General features: G+C 36.3%; 1 protein-coding gene and 1 long non-coding RNA gene across 3 annotated transcripts in view; both read right to left on the bottom strand.

Annotated features, from left to right (window-relative positions):
* Positions 1 to 11,204, bottom strand: part of LOC143212967 (uncharacterized) — a 28,552-nt gene extending 17,348 nt beyond the window's left edge. The window contains exon 1 of one of the 2 annotated variants that reach the window (XM_076432330.1): positions 10,636 to 11,204. In XM_076432330.1, coding sequence (XP_076288445.1) covers positions 10,636 to 10,764 — 129 coding nt within the window. In that variant the 5' untranslated portion in view covers positions 10,765 to 11,204. The remainder of the gene's footprint in view (positions 1 to 10,635) is intronic. The other variant, XM_076432331.1, reaches the window with a different exon arrangement.
* A 238-nt stretch (positions 11,205 to 11,442) lies between these two features.
* Positions 11,443 to 16,893, bottom strand: LOC143212981 (uncharacterized). The gene is made up of 2 exons (XR_013009837.1): positions 15,701 to 16,893; positions 11,443 to 14,538 (listed from the first exon to the last, which is right to left on the bottom strand). It is a non-coding gene; the product is annotated as an uncharacterized LOC143212981 (long non-coding RNA).
* Positions 16,894 to 17,175: the final 282 nt, after the last annotated feature.

The following is a 17,175-nucleotide window of genomic DNA, read 5'->3' as shown; positions in this document are numbered from 1 at the left end:
ATTCCGCTTTAGCAATTACGTTGTCGAAAGTGTTGGTAATCAAGTTCAGTGTGCACAGTATGCACGGTCCAAAAAGTATCCGAACTTCAGATCATTAACGAGAAGACGAGAAACCAACTATAAAGTGAACGATCTTTATATAACTTGTTACCGTCATTGGCCACCGATTGCGACCAACATAATTGTAGATCGATGAAGTTGAGAATATGTTCTGCTAGAGCTGTTACTCTCGAAGTCGATAATCCTTGGATTTATGGCAGCTGAGGAAAATGTGAAGGGTACTAGAACGAGAGGGAAACGTAAAAGAATGGGGGCATTTTGCTCTGGCTCTGCTAGTGGACTCTCCAATAAGGATACCTAACAGACTTCAACTTATACGGAAAAATATCAACTACACCCATTGTTGGGTGATTCTTCTAGAGTTTGCCACGCTAAAACCAAATCCGAAGGTAAAATTGCTCTATCGCGCAACGTTTTCGAAAAACTACGTTTAAAGCTGTGTTTCCTTTAATGCTTAAACATTGATTACAAACGGAAACGAATCAAATTTTATTTCGTCGAAAATGAAACGCGTAACATTCATATTTGTTAGACTTTCTTATAAAACCTTCATGACGAGTCTGATTCGTGAAAATACGGTAAGGAGCTAATCTAGCTAAAATATTTCATGATTCCACTGTAGTAGAATGCGAGAATAATGGTTCCGTACCCGGCAGAAATTTTCCGCGAAAGAGAACGAAAGCGAAAGGTGGCAAAAATCGTCTGTCTGGTTGAATGCCAGGAACTCTATCGTTCGCGGAGCGTAAAAGTGAAGGAGCACCCGTTATATAACGGGAACTGCAGTGCAGAGCACCGCGTGTCTTGGTGATTGCGATGAAGGCACGTCTGATCGTGTATGCCGATGTCCGATTATGCAACCGTGTCTGTATAATAAGGGTACCACCAATATATGATACATATGTATTTTCCACGAGAATATATACCTGAATTTCATCGTGAAAATAACAACATGTTCATAAAACTGATGCGAAACTGTTGGGTGGTTCTTATAGAGTTTTTCGCGCTGATTCCGAATCTGTTTTCAATTTTTCTCCTATACGCACAGTTTTTAAGTAACATGACTTTGAAAAAAAAAACATATTTTTCAACTTTAAACAAATATTGTGGTGTTATTATAAAAGATGTTGAATTGCTCTTTATAGCAAAAGGTTCTGTAGACTTTTCCGAATACAGCGATATCCAATATTAATACATTATGATTGTTTAAACATGTTTAAAGGTTCAAAACGGAACCGAAACGTCAGGAAAGAAGAAAATTTTTTGCAAAATTGCTATATTAGTAATTGATCGAAACGGTAGCGCCGAAAGCATCTATAAATTTGATAGTCAACATTTACGATCGATAATTGGAATTATTTTATACTTTATAGTGTTCGTCGAGTGTGCGAGAGTCTTTAGTTCTGTTGATAAATTGCCCCTCTTGCTTCGGCAGCTCTAATATTTCACTGTTATACAATTATAGTGAAAGATTAATGACAAACTCTGAAACAAACATATTGGATCTAGGAATTGAATCGTGTTACCGAATGCTATCTTATTTACAAGTGAAAGTATACAAAAGGTGAAGGAAGGGACCCATAACGATTAGTTCGATCGCACACTCTGCTATCTTTAGTCTATGAAAAATACAGTTTATAGGCCAATTTTATGTCGTTAATGCAACTACGAATTTATTAGAGGCCCCCATTAAAGTTTAATGGCCAGCAACATCGTTATATTCTTTCCTAATTTCGTTTTATGTAATCGAAATGTTTTATCATTTGCTTTAATACCGTTATTACGGTTGTCTTAATGGAATGAAACTTTAATGAGCGCCTATTTACCGCTAATATCTAGTGAGAGTTTAAGAAACATCTGATAACCATCGATTATACTACTTTCGATAGTTATACTGTAATTCTTTTCAGACTTTTCATCGAGAGTTTAATCATTCGTTGCAATTGCATAAGGGAAAAGGAAAAAGCTGCATTATTTATTCCGTTGGTGGATGGATTTCTTCGCGTACTCATCAATTACTTACTTTACGTTGAAATAATTGCAGGGAATAATGCACATTCCGATTTTTATTGATGTCCGGAGCGCGAATCCGTTTTATACAGAAGGGAAATCGGTCGCGACCTAGCTTCCTAGATTTCACAGTTATTTTGGAATTTACGGAATACTTTGCTATTGGGAAACATTTCAAGCGGTTCCTTACAGATTTCTTTAAATCATATTTCACTTCGTGCTAATTGATCTACAATCGTGGATTCTTCGTAAATTGAAAAAGGAAATACTCAATACTCGATAAAAAGGAAATGTCTCAATACGTCCATTCTCCTGAAAAAAGATAATTATTAACTCTGACGATTCTCGCATACGATAATAACACTGTCCAACACCAAATTTGTTCCACAACTACTGTTGTGGCCCAACAGTAATTACGAACGACCCAACAGGAATTAGGGAACATAAAAAAGGTTGAAATTTGTTGGACAGTGTAATTCGCCATTGACATTGTATATGTATCCAGAATTATTTGTCCCCCTCCTCCCTCCTCCCCCCCCCCTCAAAATCCCAGTTCATAATGTTGTGTGGAGCATACCTTATTACTACATATATGTATAGTCCAGTCAATGAATATTCGTAAGGGGGGTGTAGAGGGAAATGGAAGGAACACAATTTTTAACTTTGGGACTTTGTTTGGACTAGTTAGGAAGTAAACATACTAAAAGTCTCTAATCCTAGGAGGTGACCGGTGTACAGGGGGGCACGTAGAAGGTCCCTTTTTCGGTTTTCCACTTATATCTCGGAAACTATTCGTCCTAGCGATAAGACCATTCGATACAAAATTAAAGCTGACAATACGTGCCATAAGATTGATTCTATTCAATTTTTCGCTATCTCGCATAGTTTCCAAGATAACCGCGCTCAAACTTCACTAATTGTGAAAAAGAAATTTTCGCGTTATTTGACTAGCTAACTCTTCAGCACAATTAGTGAACTTTAAGCGCGGATATCTCGGAAACTATGGGAGATAGCGAAAAACTGAATTGAATCTTATGGCACATTTTGTCACCTTTAATTTTGTATGGAATGGTCTTATTTCTAGGACGCATACTTTCCGAGATATAAGCGGAAAACCGAAAAAGGTGACTTCTACGTGCCTCTCTGCACCCCGCTCACCTCCTAGGAGTGGGGACTTTTAATACGTTTACCTCCTAACTAGTCCCAACAAAGACCCAAAGTTAAAAATTGTATTCCTTCCATTTCCCCCTGCAACTTTTCGTTGACTGGACTAGTAAGTATGTATATCTGCTATTTGCGTAATGGCGTAAGTGGCGTAATGGTTAACACGATAGCGTAGCATCATAAACGGTTTGACTCGAGCAGAGATCGCAAGGAAATTATACGATAGAGAGGGAATTGCACAGTTTATGTACATTGTAATCGGTGCTACATACGTTAGAACTGTAACATGCAAGAATTGATAAAAACAATACCTGGCTGATGGAGTTCTGTTACCTAAAACTGCCAATTTTCCACGTAAGAAGCGGTTTGAAATTAATCAGGAAGTGACGCCAGTTTCGAAAGTCGTGGGAAGAGGAACAACAGATGGTTCGTTCGGTTTTAAAATATTCCCGACTTTCTCTGTGCTTTAATGGAGCCTCGTTATTCGTGATTCGTGGTGTCGTTGCGAACACTTCGGCGCAGTACATAATTCACGGATTATGAATTTCGTAGAAGGAAACGGTTCCTAATATTGCCGATGGCGTTTTGACCGGAAACCGGATAACTACCTTCTTCATGGTCCCAACAACTTCATTGTACGTACGAAATTTAACTGGCATATTTTACAATTAGTGGTATCCATATTCGGTTGCGGTGCAAATTACTGAACGTTCGTAATTTTCGATTGCTAAACAGAATGTATAGCTCGAGGATTTACCAAATACATTTTACAAACAATTGTAAACAATACATTTCACTTGCAATACTTTTAACATCATGTTGATTATACCTTTCTGGAAAGCAAATTTTCTGGTGTAAAACTTTGGAACGCAATACGAGAAGAGTCTTCCGTGTTGCACACCACGCAACGGAATGTAAAAGTCAGTGTCCCTAGTTTATTGCACTATTAATCAATTTCTCTTCCCAACACATACATATCAAGTAAGCCAGAGGTTAAAATAGTGTCTTCCTGGATTTTTATATTCTCCTATGTTCCTATATACGACGCGCGACGTCGATTAAAAAAAATTACCAAAGATTTATGCAAGAGTAATATGTTATGAATGACAAAAGTCAAATGTTTCACAAAAGAAATTCACTTCGAACTGAATTGAAATAAATAATTTTCGTTAAAGAGAGAGAGAAGATAGGCTCTTTGTTCCAGTACAGATTTATTTATAGGATTTTTCTGTGAGACGAGAAGTTCGCCTTCGGCTAAAATACGTTACTCGGGAAGATTTCTGGAGAAAGTGAGAGAACACATAGCATTCTTCACCTTCACCTCTATTCTCCCGCATATTCCCCTTGATCTCACTTCGTGTCCTCGAATAAGATGAATCGAATCGGAACATTAACCATTCGACTACAGCTAAATCCGACTTTTGTTTTTGTTGGATAAATTTGTTGCGACTTCGAAGCTAATAGTCCAGTCAATGAATGGAAGGAAATGGAAGGAACACAATTTTTAACTTTGGGACTTTCTTTGGACTAGTTAGGAGGTAAATATACTAAAAGTCCCTACTCCTAGGAGGTGAGCGGGGTGCAGGGGGGCTTGTAGAAGGTCCCCTTTTTCGGTTTTCCGCTTATATCTCGGAAACTATGCGTCCCAGCGATAAGACCATTCTATACAAAATTAAAGCTGACAAAATGTGCCACAGGATCGATTCGATTCAATTTTTCGCTATCTCGCATAGTTTCCGAGATATCCGCGCTGAAAGTTCACTAATTGTGCTGAAGAGTTAGCTAGTCAAATAAGGCATTTCTTTTTCACAATTAATGAACTCTGTGCGCGGATATCTCGGAAACTATGCGTCCTAGCGATAAGACTATTCTATACAAAATTAATGCTGACAAAATGTGCCACAAGATTGATTGGATTCAGTTTTCCGCTATCTCGCATAGTTTCCGAGATATCCGCGTTCAAACTTCGCTTTGGTATTATTTGTTCGAGTTAGTGTTTTTGCTTCAAATTCAACACTCCAATTTCAACTTCAATTTTTCAATTTCAACTTCAATTTTTCGATTTTCGTTCCGATTGGTCCATCCATCTCGGAGTAATCGGTGAACATACATAGAAAAAAAATGCGAAAAAAAGGCACATACAGATCGAATCGAGTAACCTCCTCCTTTTTCGAAGTTGGTTAAAAACGAGTAGATGCAATTTGAAACGGTAATACTTTAAGACAATTTATGAAAATTGTTGAAAATGGTTGAAAGATAGAAAATAGAAAGAATATTTTATATGATTTCCGTGTCTTGCGATTGATGAAGACAATTTTTATCTTACATAAAGATCCGCAGTCTATAGAAAACTCCTTCCCCAATCTTACATAAATACCTATATGACAAGTTTGATCATCATTGCATTTGCCTACTGAAATGAATAATTTGTCTCCCAGGGTAACATTTTGCAATTCGCAAGTAAAAGTGACAAAAAGGTACTGAAACTTTAGGAGACACCTACACCTACATGTAGTATAATGATAACAGTCTGGAAGAAGCTACAACCTGTTCTGCCGACCACGCTGCCGGGCAATACTTTCACGTAGTCGGTGATAAACGTTTTAAGAAAATGTTTACGGCGATCGTTTCTCCCGGCGCGGCGCGGCGCGGCGTGGCATCGTGGAACAAGGATCACGTTTTCAAATAATTTCTCTTACGACGGTTTTTTATCGGCCGCTATGGCATCCGTGAAATCGAAAGTTTGCTCGAGGAGCCTCCACACGTAACCATCGGTAAAGAAAAACCGGAAGCTACGCCGCGGATGTCACTAATACTTCCGTTTCCATGCCAGGCGTGCTCTTCTCTCTTCTCTCTTCTCGCTTCGGAGACGACGATGACGACGACCCATTGATTCTTCGTTCCAGGCAAACGAGAGTGAAAGGATCTTCGATCGCATTCGTCTTTCTAATTGTTTTTGCTGCGGCTCGCCTTCATCCGCAATTAAACATGATTAAACGTCTCCTCTGCGGAACCTTTCCTCAATCAGGCGTATCCCAAAGAAACTTAATCGATCTCTCGTGGAAATCATCATTGTCGCGTGACAATTAGAAAACAAACCTCAGCGAAGCTTACAATTATTTAATCCTTAATTGAAATTTTCATTATATTTGATTGAAATTTAACTATTTTCGTCTCATATTTTGTATGAAATTGTAATCATAGAAAGTAAGACTGCTTTAGGTATACCAGAATGATGACTTGATAATAAGTTTGGAGCTTACAGAACGCGCAGAAAGTGAAAAGAATCTGTGTCAATTTTATGCATCTCGTATACATATGTGTATGTATACACGGCAATATGCAAAACAGGATAAAGTGAAAGCCACGATAAATATTGATCAAGATTTTTTTATTTCCACATTTCCTTATTGGGATCGGACCTCTAAGTTTACATGGATAAATTGAAGTTTTCATAAAATATAGTTCACAATCAATTTCAATTATATTTAACGATGTTGAATATTTTTCATTTCAAATTATACAGAGTTGTCTAAACGGAATTAAATTGAATTCACTGTTCAATGACACTACCAACTCAAATTAACACAAATTAGCTTTTCACTGTTTCTGATAAATAATTAGACCAAGGTTTTTCTGTATCTGCTACAAATCCAGCTCACCGAAATTAAATGATAATATGACTTCGTTTAAATGTTTCATTTCAATCACCTTCGTAAGCATCAAAACATTTTTATTGTTTATTAATAATTGTAGATGATTATTAGTACAGTCAATGAATGTTCATAAGGGGTGTGTAGAGGGAAATGGAAGGAACACAATTCTTAACTTTGGGACTTTATTTGGACTAGTTAGGAGGTAAACATACTAAAAGTCACCACTCCTAGGAGGTGAGCGGGCTACAGGGGGGCACGTAGAAGTCACCTTTTACGGTTTTCCGCTTATATCTCGGAAACTATGTGTCCTAGCGATTACAATATAAACAATTATAAACAATTACCTATCGTAATGGAGAAATATTCTAGGTTGGAAGAAATGTTTCATTTTCGAGTTATAATTGCTCCGAGTTCAGAGGGTTAAAACGAAACACCTGACCTTGCGCCTATTTATTAATTAATTCATGGATTCGGTCTAATTTATACGACGCTTTTCTCTCTTTTCGCAATAGCCAATCGTAAAAAAAACATGTTTCACGGTGTCGGACTCGAGATATACGGGATATACGGATGCACACGAAGGTGAATGATAGCATATGAAAGTAGTGCCGAGATGTTCACCCACTAACAGAGTGACTTCTGACCTCCCTTTCAGCTTGCTCTCGCGAATTTCTGCACAGCAGCGGCGCCGCGCCGTTAGCTACATACCTATCCCTGTCTTTGTTCTGTATGATATCGGTTTTCCATATCTCCGTCACAGCATCTCGTACGAATTTCTAGATTTCTCTTCGGGATCGAGCAAATGCTACGTATACTAGGTTCGCTGATGAACGCTTGACTTTTCGATGCATACACAATACACAGTAATATGTAGTATGTATTCGGACACTTTTACAAGGACCATAACTTTTTTAATATCGGACCATACGATTTGGATTTTTTTGTTGAGAAGTTAGAGCAATTTTACCACCACAAGACTAACAATAAGTTACAGAGAAAATACTAGAAGTTGTAGTTTGTAACTTTTTTACGTGGGCCTACGTTGAATATTTAAAAAATACGTTTTAACTTTTAACGGTAATGCAGGCTCGAGTGTTGTCGATATTGGTCAAGATATTGATTTCTCGAAATAAATATTAACAACTTAAGCCTGCCGTACTGTGAAGGTTATGTCAAGGTCACCTTGAGTACGCCAGGCCGTTGAATAACATAGGAAATAAGGCAAACATTTATAGGAGAAGGGCAAAGACTTCTGGTTACGCAAGAAAAGGTTTACCACGGTGGGTATTTCTAAGAGAAACTTGCCGCAAATTTGTTTATATCAAAGAGATTTGTTGTTAAAGTTGTTTTTCATATCAACACCTTCCCACTTATCGAGAAAAGAAGAAGCTCGAAAGTTTGAAATATACATAAATATTAATTGAAAAATGTTTTGTGAGCTATTTTTTTGTCGATTCCTTTTCTGCTAAATCATATGAATATTTCTCACTTATTTGCACTAAAAGTCACCCAATTCTGCTTGCAACGTGTAAAAACTTCACAAGTTATTTTCTAGATTCTAGATTGGAGCGTTGTATAAAAGAAAGTGAAGCTCGAGTACGTATTCGTAACTATTGAATTTCATCCCATCACTAGCTAACAGAGCGAGCAGAATTAACAGCTGCCGCACTCTTTTCCACGGATTTAGCAGTGAAACTCGCACACGATTGTCGGGGAAGATAGCAAACAGTTTGAAAAAGGGTATGCGGCATGCGGTGTACGGCCTGATTACGTCAGGTGAAGGTAGAATCATTTCCATGAAATGTCCATACCCATTGCGAATACTTCTCGGCGATCAAAATTTCTTCGAAAGTTTCGATACGCGAAGTTTTGCCATTATTTATAAATCATTTATGCGTTTGCGCCTAATCGGACACATACATACAAATATATATATATATATATAGTAGAACGTCTCAAAAATTCGAAAATAAAATCATCTGTTTACATATTTTATAATTTATAGAAAGATTATCAATTTCAACATTTTCAAACAATACCTTCGATACGAATATCTAACACTGGACTTGACCATATGAAAATTTCGAAATGAAATCATCTTTTTACATATTTTATAATTCGTAGGGAAATGACACTGTCCAACACCTTGTTGGACAGTGTGATTAAGTTCGCCATTGTGAGATTAGAAGACATTATTAACCCCCCTGTCAATAACCAACATTTTTCACGATATTCGATTATGTTCTACTTTATAGATTCATATTTCATCAATGCATATTTTTATTCCTCAAATGTAAATCTATAATGATTCAAGAACACAAACTCTATAATAATTTTGATATTTGTCAACAAAAGTATTAAAGAAGTTTTAAAGAAACATTGTAAGCGAATACTTAATTTTTCTAATTTTAATAGTTAAATTTTCATTTCTCACTGTTCCCCAGCATGCCAATACACCTATTTACCAATTACCAAGTATAGTATGAGGAAACATACAACATTGAATTTATATTATTCCGTTCCATTGTAAAAAGATTAATGTCCGGTCCGACCACTCGAATAAAAGATATTTCTAGCTGTAATTGTTTGTATCTTTTTCTGATGCCATTGATATTTGAAAGGTATTTCTGCCCGGCGGAAATAAAATGGCGGAAATAGCTAATTAGTGGTGCATTAGAAGTAAAGTGCTCCAAGTAACGCGATCGAAACTGAAAGGAGTCAACTCAATATCGTTGCAAAAGTACCAGAGTATTTTTCTTATCTTTCGCGGAAATATTTTCTTCTATTGCGATAGAAAAAGAAGATTTCTTTGAAAGATTTCCACTATAGAGATAGATGAACACAGAGGTATTAAAACTGTTATTAACTAGAATGCATTCTACATTATTTATTTCATTTGATTGAGAAACGATTTTTATATTCTACCCTAAATGTTTTTAATTTTCATAACATCACGATAACATCTCTAAAAAAATTCAATTAATATTTTTAAATTACTAGGCAAAAATAATAAAACTTATACTGAATCATTGATTTGTTTAATTTCAAGAATGCAAATATTTACCAATAAAATTCAAGTGTTTGGGTTCTGCGTGTTTCACGAAAAAATTCGACTTTCTTCACTATTAAAGTTTTAATATTGTATTGTATTGTGATAACTTTTTTAATATTGTACTATACGATTTGAACTTTTTTGGGAAGCTAGAGCAATTAGTTTACTAAAGGATGCGAAAAGAAATTTTTTCAAAAATTGCAATTGATCGGAATTCTTGAAAAAATACTAAAAGTTGCATTTTTAACTTTTTTATGTGGGCCTATATTGAAAATTTTAAAAATACTTTTTGTAGATCTGTGTCAATTAAACATATTCTGAAAATTTCGTCAAAATCGGTAGACGTTGCAATGAGCTGCAAACGGTTAAAGATGGTAAAAATTGCAGATTTTCACGATTTTCGGCATATAAAAAAGTTAAAAAATCAACTTTTAGTATTTTTCCAACAATTCCGATCAATTGCAATTTTTGAAAAAATTTCTTTTCACATCCTTTAGTAAACTAATTGCTCTAGCTTCCCAAAAAAAGTTCAAATCGTATAGTACAATATTAAAAGAGTTATCGTCTTCTTTAGAGCGGCCTTAAACTTTTGTTCGCTACCGTATATCATCGTACATTTAATTATTTTGAATCTGTATTTTAAACATCCGACGAAAGGAAAGCAAACGAGGCGAATATAGCCAAAGTTTCTCTCACCTGTTGGAAGAGAGTTAAATCAGTTCCGGTGAGGATCGCCGGGTCAGCATCAGCGGAGACATCCGCGATCTCCAGGATCAAGGCGACCCAGTAGAAGAAGAAGAAGAGAAAGAAGTTCTTCCGTCTCATTGTCACAAATGTTGGTCCCGAAACCCGAAACTGTATCGATACTCGCTCAACACCTGTTGCTGTTTCTAGAAACTTCACCACAGTATCATGGAACTCTCACTACTCTTCTTTCTTTCTTTCTTTTCGAACTTTCGATTACACTGTAGTCCCTGCTCCCTATTCCGAGAACTTATTCCAAACGATTGACGATATTCGAAAGAAAATTAAAGTCACGGAAAATCGAAAGTCTGAAAATGTTCTCACCGTGCAAAAAAAAAAGAAAAAAGAAATTCGAATTGTTCGGTGGAAACGTAAAAGAAACGAGTTTAATCGCGGCGCTGGTTCTCTCGCATTAAACAACCAGAAAGCTGGTGAGACAATGGCGAAGACGCGTCGCGTCGGAGCTGTGGCCAAACAAGTTCACACATTGACGAAGACGAGTCCGAAACTGTTAGAGATCGGAAAACGTCTGAGAGTTTTACTCTTCCAACAGGGGAAGAGTTCCGCCGTGAAGAGCCAGGTGGGAGACCCACAGGTAGGACGGTGAACGTCGCTGAAGAATAAACCCACTTCTGTCTTTTCTCGCCGCTTGAGCCTGGCAAATGTTGGCGCGTGCGACTCTTCGCTCTTCCACCGCGATTTCCAGGATGCTTTTTTTCCTTTGCAAATAGGGTAAATGCAGCTTTTACTGCGAGCAGTAAGCTCGTTTTACTGCGGTATTTTTTTCCGAATTTCATTAAAATACGTGAAAATCAATATTTTGTACAAATTTGTACAATTCAATGAGACAAGGTGACCTTCACTCTTTAACAGTGAAAAGCAACTTTTCAGATCGAAGCATATGCGGACATGTAGCACACTAAGTACAGATACGATTTTGTCTGAAACATTTTTTAATTGCACTGTCGAAAATATGCCTAAGGCCTAAGAAATGCTTGACAAAAGATAACGGGTACACTCTGTATTATATTGATTAATTTAACAAGAATTTATAACACTCGAATAGTAAATTATAACAATAAACTTATAATTTCTGATTAACTGGAAGCTTAAATCCTATGAAATTGATTCTTTTTGAAATTCTGATATAATGATTCATTTAATCGTTATCAAATACATAACGAGTAGTATCATATAAGATCTGAATCAAATTATACAATCGAACTACAGGTTTTCTTCAGGGTATTCACGAAAAAGGTAGCAAGAAGTGTAGCGTATCTAAAACGAAAGGTAAATACGTTAAAGTGTTATTTCACAGACAGATAAATGGAAACGCTTGGTCGAGCATCCAGTAATATAAATTTTTGTTGGAGAACGTTCCGGAGAATGCGTAAAACCGCATTGTACCGTTCTACAAACACTTTCGGCACTCACTTCCGACAATAAATCGTTTTTATACGTACAATCATTGTTTGACTTGTTCCTATAAATGCTCGTAACCCGTAGACGACACATTAGTTAGCAGATACAGTGGATAACAAAAGTAAGTTAATACTTATATTTTCATTAATGAAATCACGATAACAGTAATATTTATTCACTTATAAAAATAAACAAGTTGATTACGTATTTAATGGTAATGTTGAAAACAAAATTTATCACGATAATCACAGTCATCTGAAGATTTATCAAGATATTGATCTTTCTATACTAAATATACAAAATTTGGAGTGCCAAAAGTAAGTTAAAGCATCGTTTAATAACACTGTCCAACACCAAATTTGTTTCACAATTACATTGTGATGGTGGTACTTATGGAGTTTTATGCGCTGATTCCGAATCGGCCCTTAATTTTTCTCACAGACGAACAGTTCTTGAGAAACAAGACTTCGAAAAAATATATATTTTTTAATTTTAAACAAATATTGTGATGGTGTTATAAAAGATATGGAATTGTTCGTTGCAGCAAAAGATTCTGTAGACTTTCCCGAATACAGTGATATCTGATACTAATACATTATGAATGTTTAAACATGTTTACGCCATGTTTAACCAACTAAATTTAACATGTTTAAACCATTAAATACGTAATTAACTTGTTTATTTTTATAAGTGAATAAATATTACTGTTATCGTGATTTCATTATTGAAAATATGAGTATTAACTTACTTTTTTTATCCACTGTACATATTACATCCGATCCTTCCTTAGATCAAACAATCTTTGATAAATTAAAAATAGCAATATCGGTAGTAATAGTAATAGTAATTCTTACTATGTAACTATGTATTTATAATTTGAAATAATTTAGTGTTGCACAATAATATTTTAATTATGTTTGAAATGAGAATAGAATTGTTAGTATTAGAAATCAAATAATTTATCGTCACAGAAAAAATAAAAAGTCTTAAATAACATGGTAATCCTTTGTTATTTAGAATTTGGAATAATGTTTTAGCCAGCTTGGTATACAACTCGGTTACGCGCGCGCGGATGTAATGTATCCTGAAACATTCAAAACTCTTCAATGGTGAAATTCCTCGATCGGAGAACGGCTATTCTATGATTAAGAAAGGTTTATTACATAAGGGAACGCGAGCGTTCGTATGGTTATCAGACACGAGACATCTCGGTTACTCGTGAAAAGTATTGTGGGGTTTAACGCTGCGGATGGGAAAAAAAGGCTTTCCTTGAATCTCATTAAAAACTGTTTCGTTCACATGAAACGGAGCGGAAGAGAACTTTAACTAAAATGTTCTCGTAATCTCGACGTCTCTCTTTAAGGATCTTTATTAATCCCCTTGTGCAATTATATCGCTACCGGCCATGTATGCCGAGCAGAATACACATGTACACTTGTATCGAACCACTTCGTTTTCATATGTCAGAATTTCGACGCGAAATTAATTCACATGAATGTTACGTGGTCCAAAGAGGCTCTCTCACGAGGTACTGTTCAATTCTTCGGATCTTCAGAGGATCATCTCTACTAGTTCTTTTTTCACGTAAGTCGTAGATGCATTGAAAGCACTGCTGCGAAAACTGATACCGATGAAGCGAATTAACAAATAGGAAATATTTAAATGATGTTTATTATTCGACTGCGGATCTTTATGCAAAATAAAAATTGCCTGCACCGATTCCAAGAAATAGAAACCAAATCGGATGTTATTTCTTCCTTTAATGATTTTAATAGAGGAGAAATCATGTGTTGACATCTTGAATTTCGAAAATTTTCCAACAATTTGGTTCGAGAGCATTTTTCCCAGTCTTACCCGACTATACCCTTACATAAATTATCGCATATAATAATTTATGTATAATTCATCGATATACTTTTCTACCCAATTTGGGCATTGTTACCGATGTAATTTGCGCACAACAGCGAATTGCCGTGACCCGCCATGATCGGCGATCATGAAAACATAAAACGTGCTGGAATTAGCCGGACAATTACTCGTTAAAACAGGGAAAATATCGAGGAGTGGCTGACGAAGTTATGATGATAAGGAAGGTACGATGTTTCCATATTAGGTGAAACGATACCGTTCGACGCAAATTATGTCATACTATTTTCTTGCATACTAGCAACATCCATCTCTGGACCTTTCACTTGCGTTCAGTCGTTCGTCCTTACGAAATTTATCGCAACGTGAAAGTTTATCCTCCGTTTACGCATGAAGATTCGATTTCGTCCGCGTATAGTAATAATTGTATTAACAATCGCAAGTTCACAAGCTCGGAAGTGAAATATTAATGTCTAGACTGTGGATGTTTATGCAATTTTCGATTTTTCCAGGGAAATTTTAATAAAATCTTATTTTCAGTGGCAGTAGCCTTTGTACATCTGGAATCTGGAATAAATAAAAAACGTACAACGAAAAATGTCGTAAAATGAAATGAAAAAGGATCAAACCCTGCCCCAAGTATGCCTTGGTAACAAAATGCGACCGCCTTTTGCTGGCAAAATGCGATTGCAGACATTTTAGAGGTAATTTTGCTGACTGGAAATATATGTATGTATACTGTTAGAGAAAATCTCCTCGAGCAAACCAAAATACATATAGTACTCGAGAAGAAGAAGAAATTCTTTTTTATAACGTAGATTTGTATATGGTTTTATAATGATATACAGTGGTTGTACAAAGTATTCGTACACCTTTTAAAAACTAATAACTTTTTTATAATCGTGCCAAACGACCTGATATTTCATAATTAATTACAAGCATTGGTTTACGAAATGATATGCAAGAGACATTTTCCAAAGGTTATAATTTACAAGGTTACAGGCAGAAATAAAAAAGGCAATTTTTAAAACTTTTTTATTTTGGCTCTTAATGAAAATTTAATATACATTGTAGATCTATCTTAGTTATACACGTGCTTTAAATTTCATCGAAATCGATTAACATACATACGAGCCAGAAGCGGTTAAAAATGGTGAAAATCGAAGTTTTACACGACTTTTACACGATTACACGGCTTAAAGTAAACAGAATCGTTCATCTTTCGATGCGTGTCGACTTTTCCTGCGTCAACCGATTTCGGTGAAATTTAAAGCATGTGTATAACTAACATAAATGTACAAAATGTATATTTTAAATTTTTATTAATGGCCCAAAGAAAAAAAGTTTGTAAATTACAATTATTTGGAAAATCTTTTTCGCATATCATTTCGTAACCAATGCTTCTAATTGATTATAAAAAATCAGGTTGTTTGTTACAATTATAAAAAAGTTATTTGTTTTTAAAAGGAGTACGAATATACTTTGTACACCCACTGTATCTTAGAAATAGTATAGTCGCGAAGCGTAATGCGCTATGTGCAATGTGCATTTCCCTCTCGTTTTATGTAAATCCTCAAGATCGAAAGCGACGTCCTCGCGTGTAATTAAATAATTGCGGGCACGATGACGTCGCGTGGCATTGTTGAGTCGCAACAATGCTTTTATCGAGCATCCCCGTGTCTACGAAGCCACTTTTTGTCCTAACCTAATTAACCGTATGCGCTCTCACCTCTTGTTTACAACTAATAACGGAAGTCCTCTATCTACGTAAGTTCTTGCACGGCTACTTCCTGTGACAGTCTTCCAGTCTTCCTCAGGGGGTGTAAGCTGCAATGGAAATAGGTGGTCCAGTATATGTAGTTCGGCCCTAGCAGGCCCTGGTACTGAGGTGGCGTTGATGGCATGCCAGCGCATGCGCACTGATCATGAACGACGTGACGTCACCAAGCGGAAGCCAACCACAGCCAAGGAAATAGTTGGTCCAGTATATGTAGTTCGACCCTAGTACTGAGGTGGCGTTGCAGTTTTTGCGATACATATACCAAAATTTTCAATGCTTTTATAAGATCGTCGGTGGGCCAATCAGCTAAAGAGTTGGACTACCAAGCGGTAGACCGAGGTTCGAATCCTGTTGGGGTAAACAGTTTTTTTTACAACCGTCTACCGCTTTATATCTATATATACTGCCATTAGTTCGGCCCAGTTCGGCCCTACTACTGAGGTGGCGCTGAAATACTGGCCACTTCTTTAACACGGCAGCTTGCACCCCCTGGTCTTCCTCCTCTGCAAAGGCACTTTGTACCGCGGGAACTACGTGTATCGTTCATAATTTTGCGTATTATCCACTATCATGCTCCATCCAGGCCACCGAGAGATGCACGTAAAGCAGTATCATTATAAATAAGGAAGTACGCACTGTAAAATCGTAAAATCACTGTAAAAAGTATTCGTACACCCTTTATAACCTTTTACGTAGCACAATACTTGCACAAATTCTCAATTTAAGACTAGAAATTAATACATATACCTATATTAGCGAGCAAAAAATGGACATTCAGCGAAATTTTGGAATATTTTTAGCAGAACACGACACTGGTACAGTGGCTGCGATATGGTGCAACATTGCACGCGCATGCGCGGCCAAAACAGTAACGTATCTATATTAGGATGATGAGGTATGAGGCATGAGGTAGCAGACAGTAGCAGAGCCCTGAGGCAGTTATATTTACATATTGACGGACAGGGCCGGCCATCTGGGGGTGCGGCGGATGCTATATGCACCGGGGCCCCACGATTGAGAGGGCCCCAACACGATCAAGTACTAAAATAATGTAACTTTTCTGAAGTAATTAATGTATTAGCAAAAACAAAATCACGCATTAAATAAACATGCATTATTAATATACAGGGTGAGACCGAAGAAACAAAACACTTAAATATCTACGTTACTTTTCGTTTTACAAAAAAACTTCTTTGGGCAAAGTTACACTGTTTGAAGGGCCACATGTAACGGTGTAAGGGAAAAAATTTTCGAGGTATTTTTTAATGAGATTTCAAGGTCATTGATATTTTTTTTAAATGGAATGACGTATTTTGTAATACGTAATATTTTGTAATCGATGCAAGTGGACATTCGTTATAAAAAAGTACTAATCTATGTATGTCGAAAAGTTAGTACTTCGCGAGATATTTCAATTTATAAAT

Source organism: Lasioglossum baleicum, chromosome 10 (genome assembly GCF_051020765.1).
Source record: "Lasioglossum baleicum chromosome 10, iyLasBale1, whole genome shotgun sequence".
NCBI classification, from domain to species: domain Eukaryota; kingdom Metazoa; phylum Arthropoda; class Insecta; order Hymenoptera; family Halictidae; genus Lasioglossum; species Lasioglossum baleicum.
Note: the sequence above shows the minus strand (reverse complement) of the source record. Positions and strands in the feature narration are given on the sequence as shown.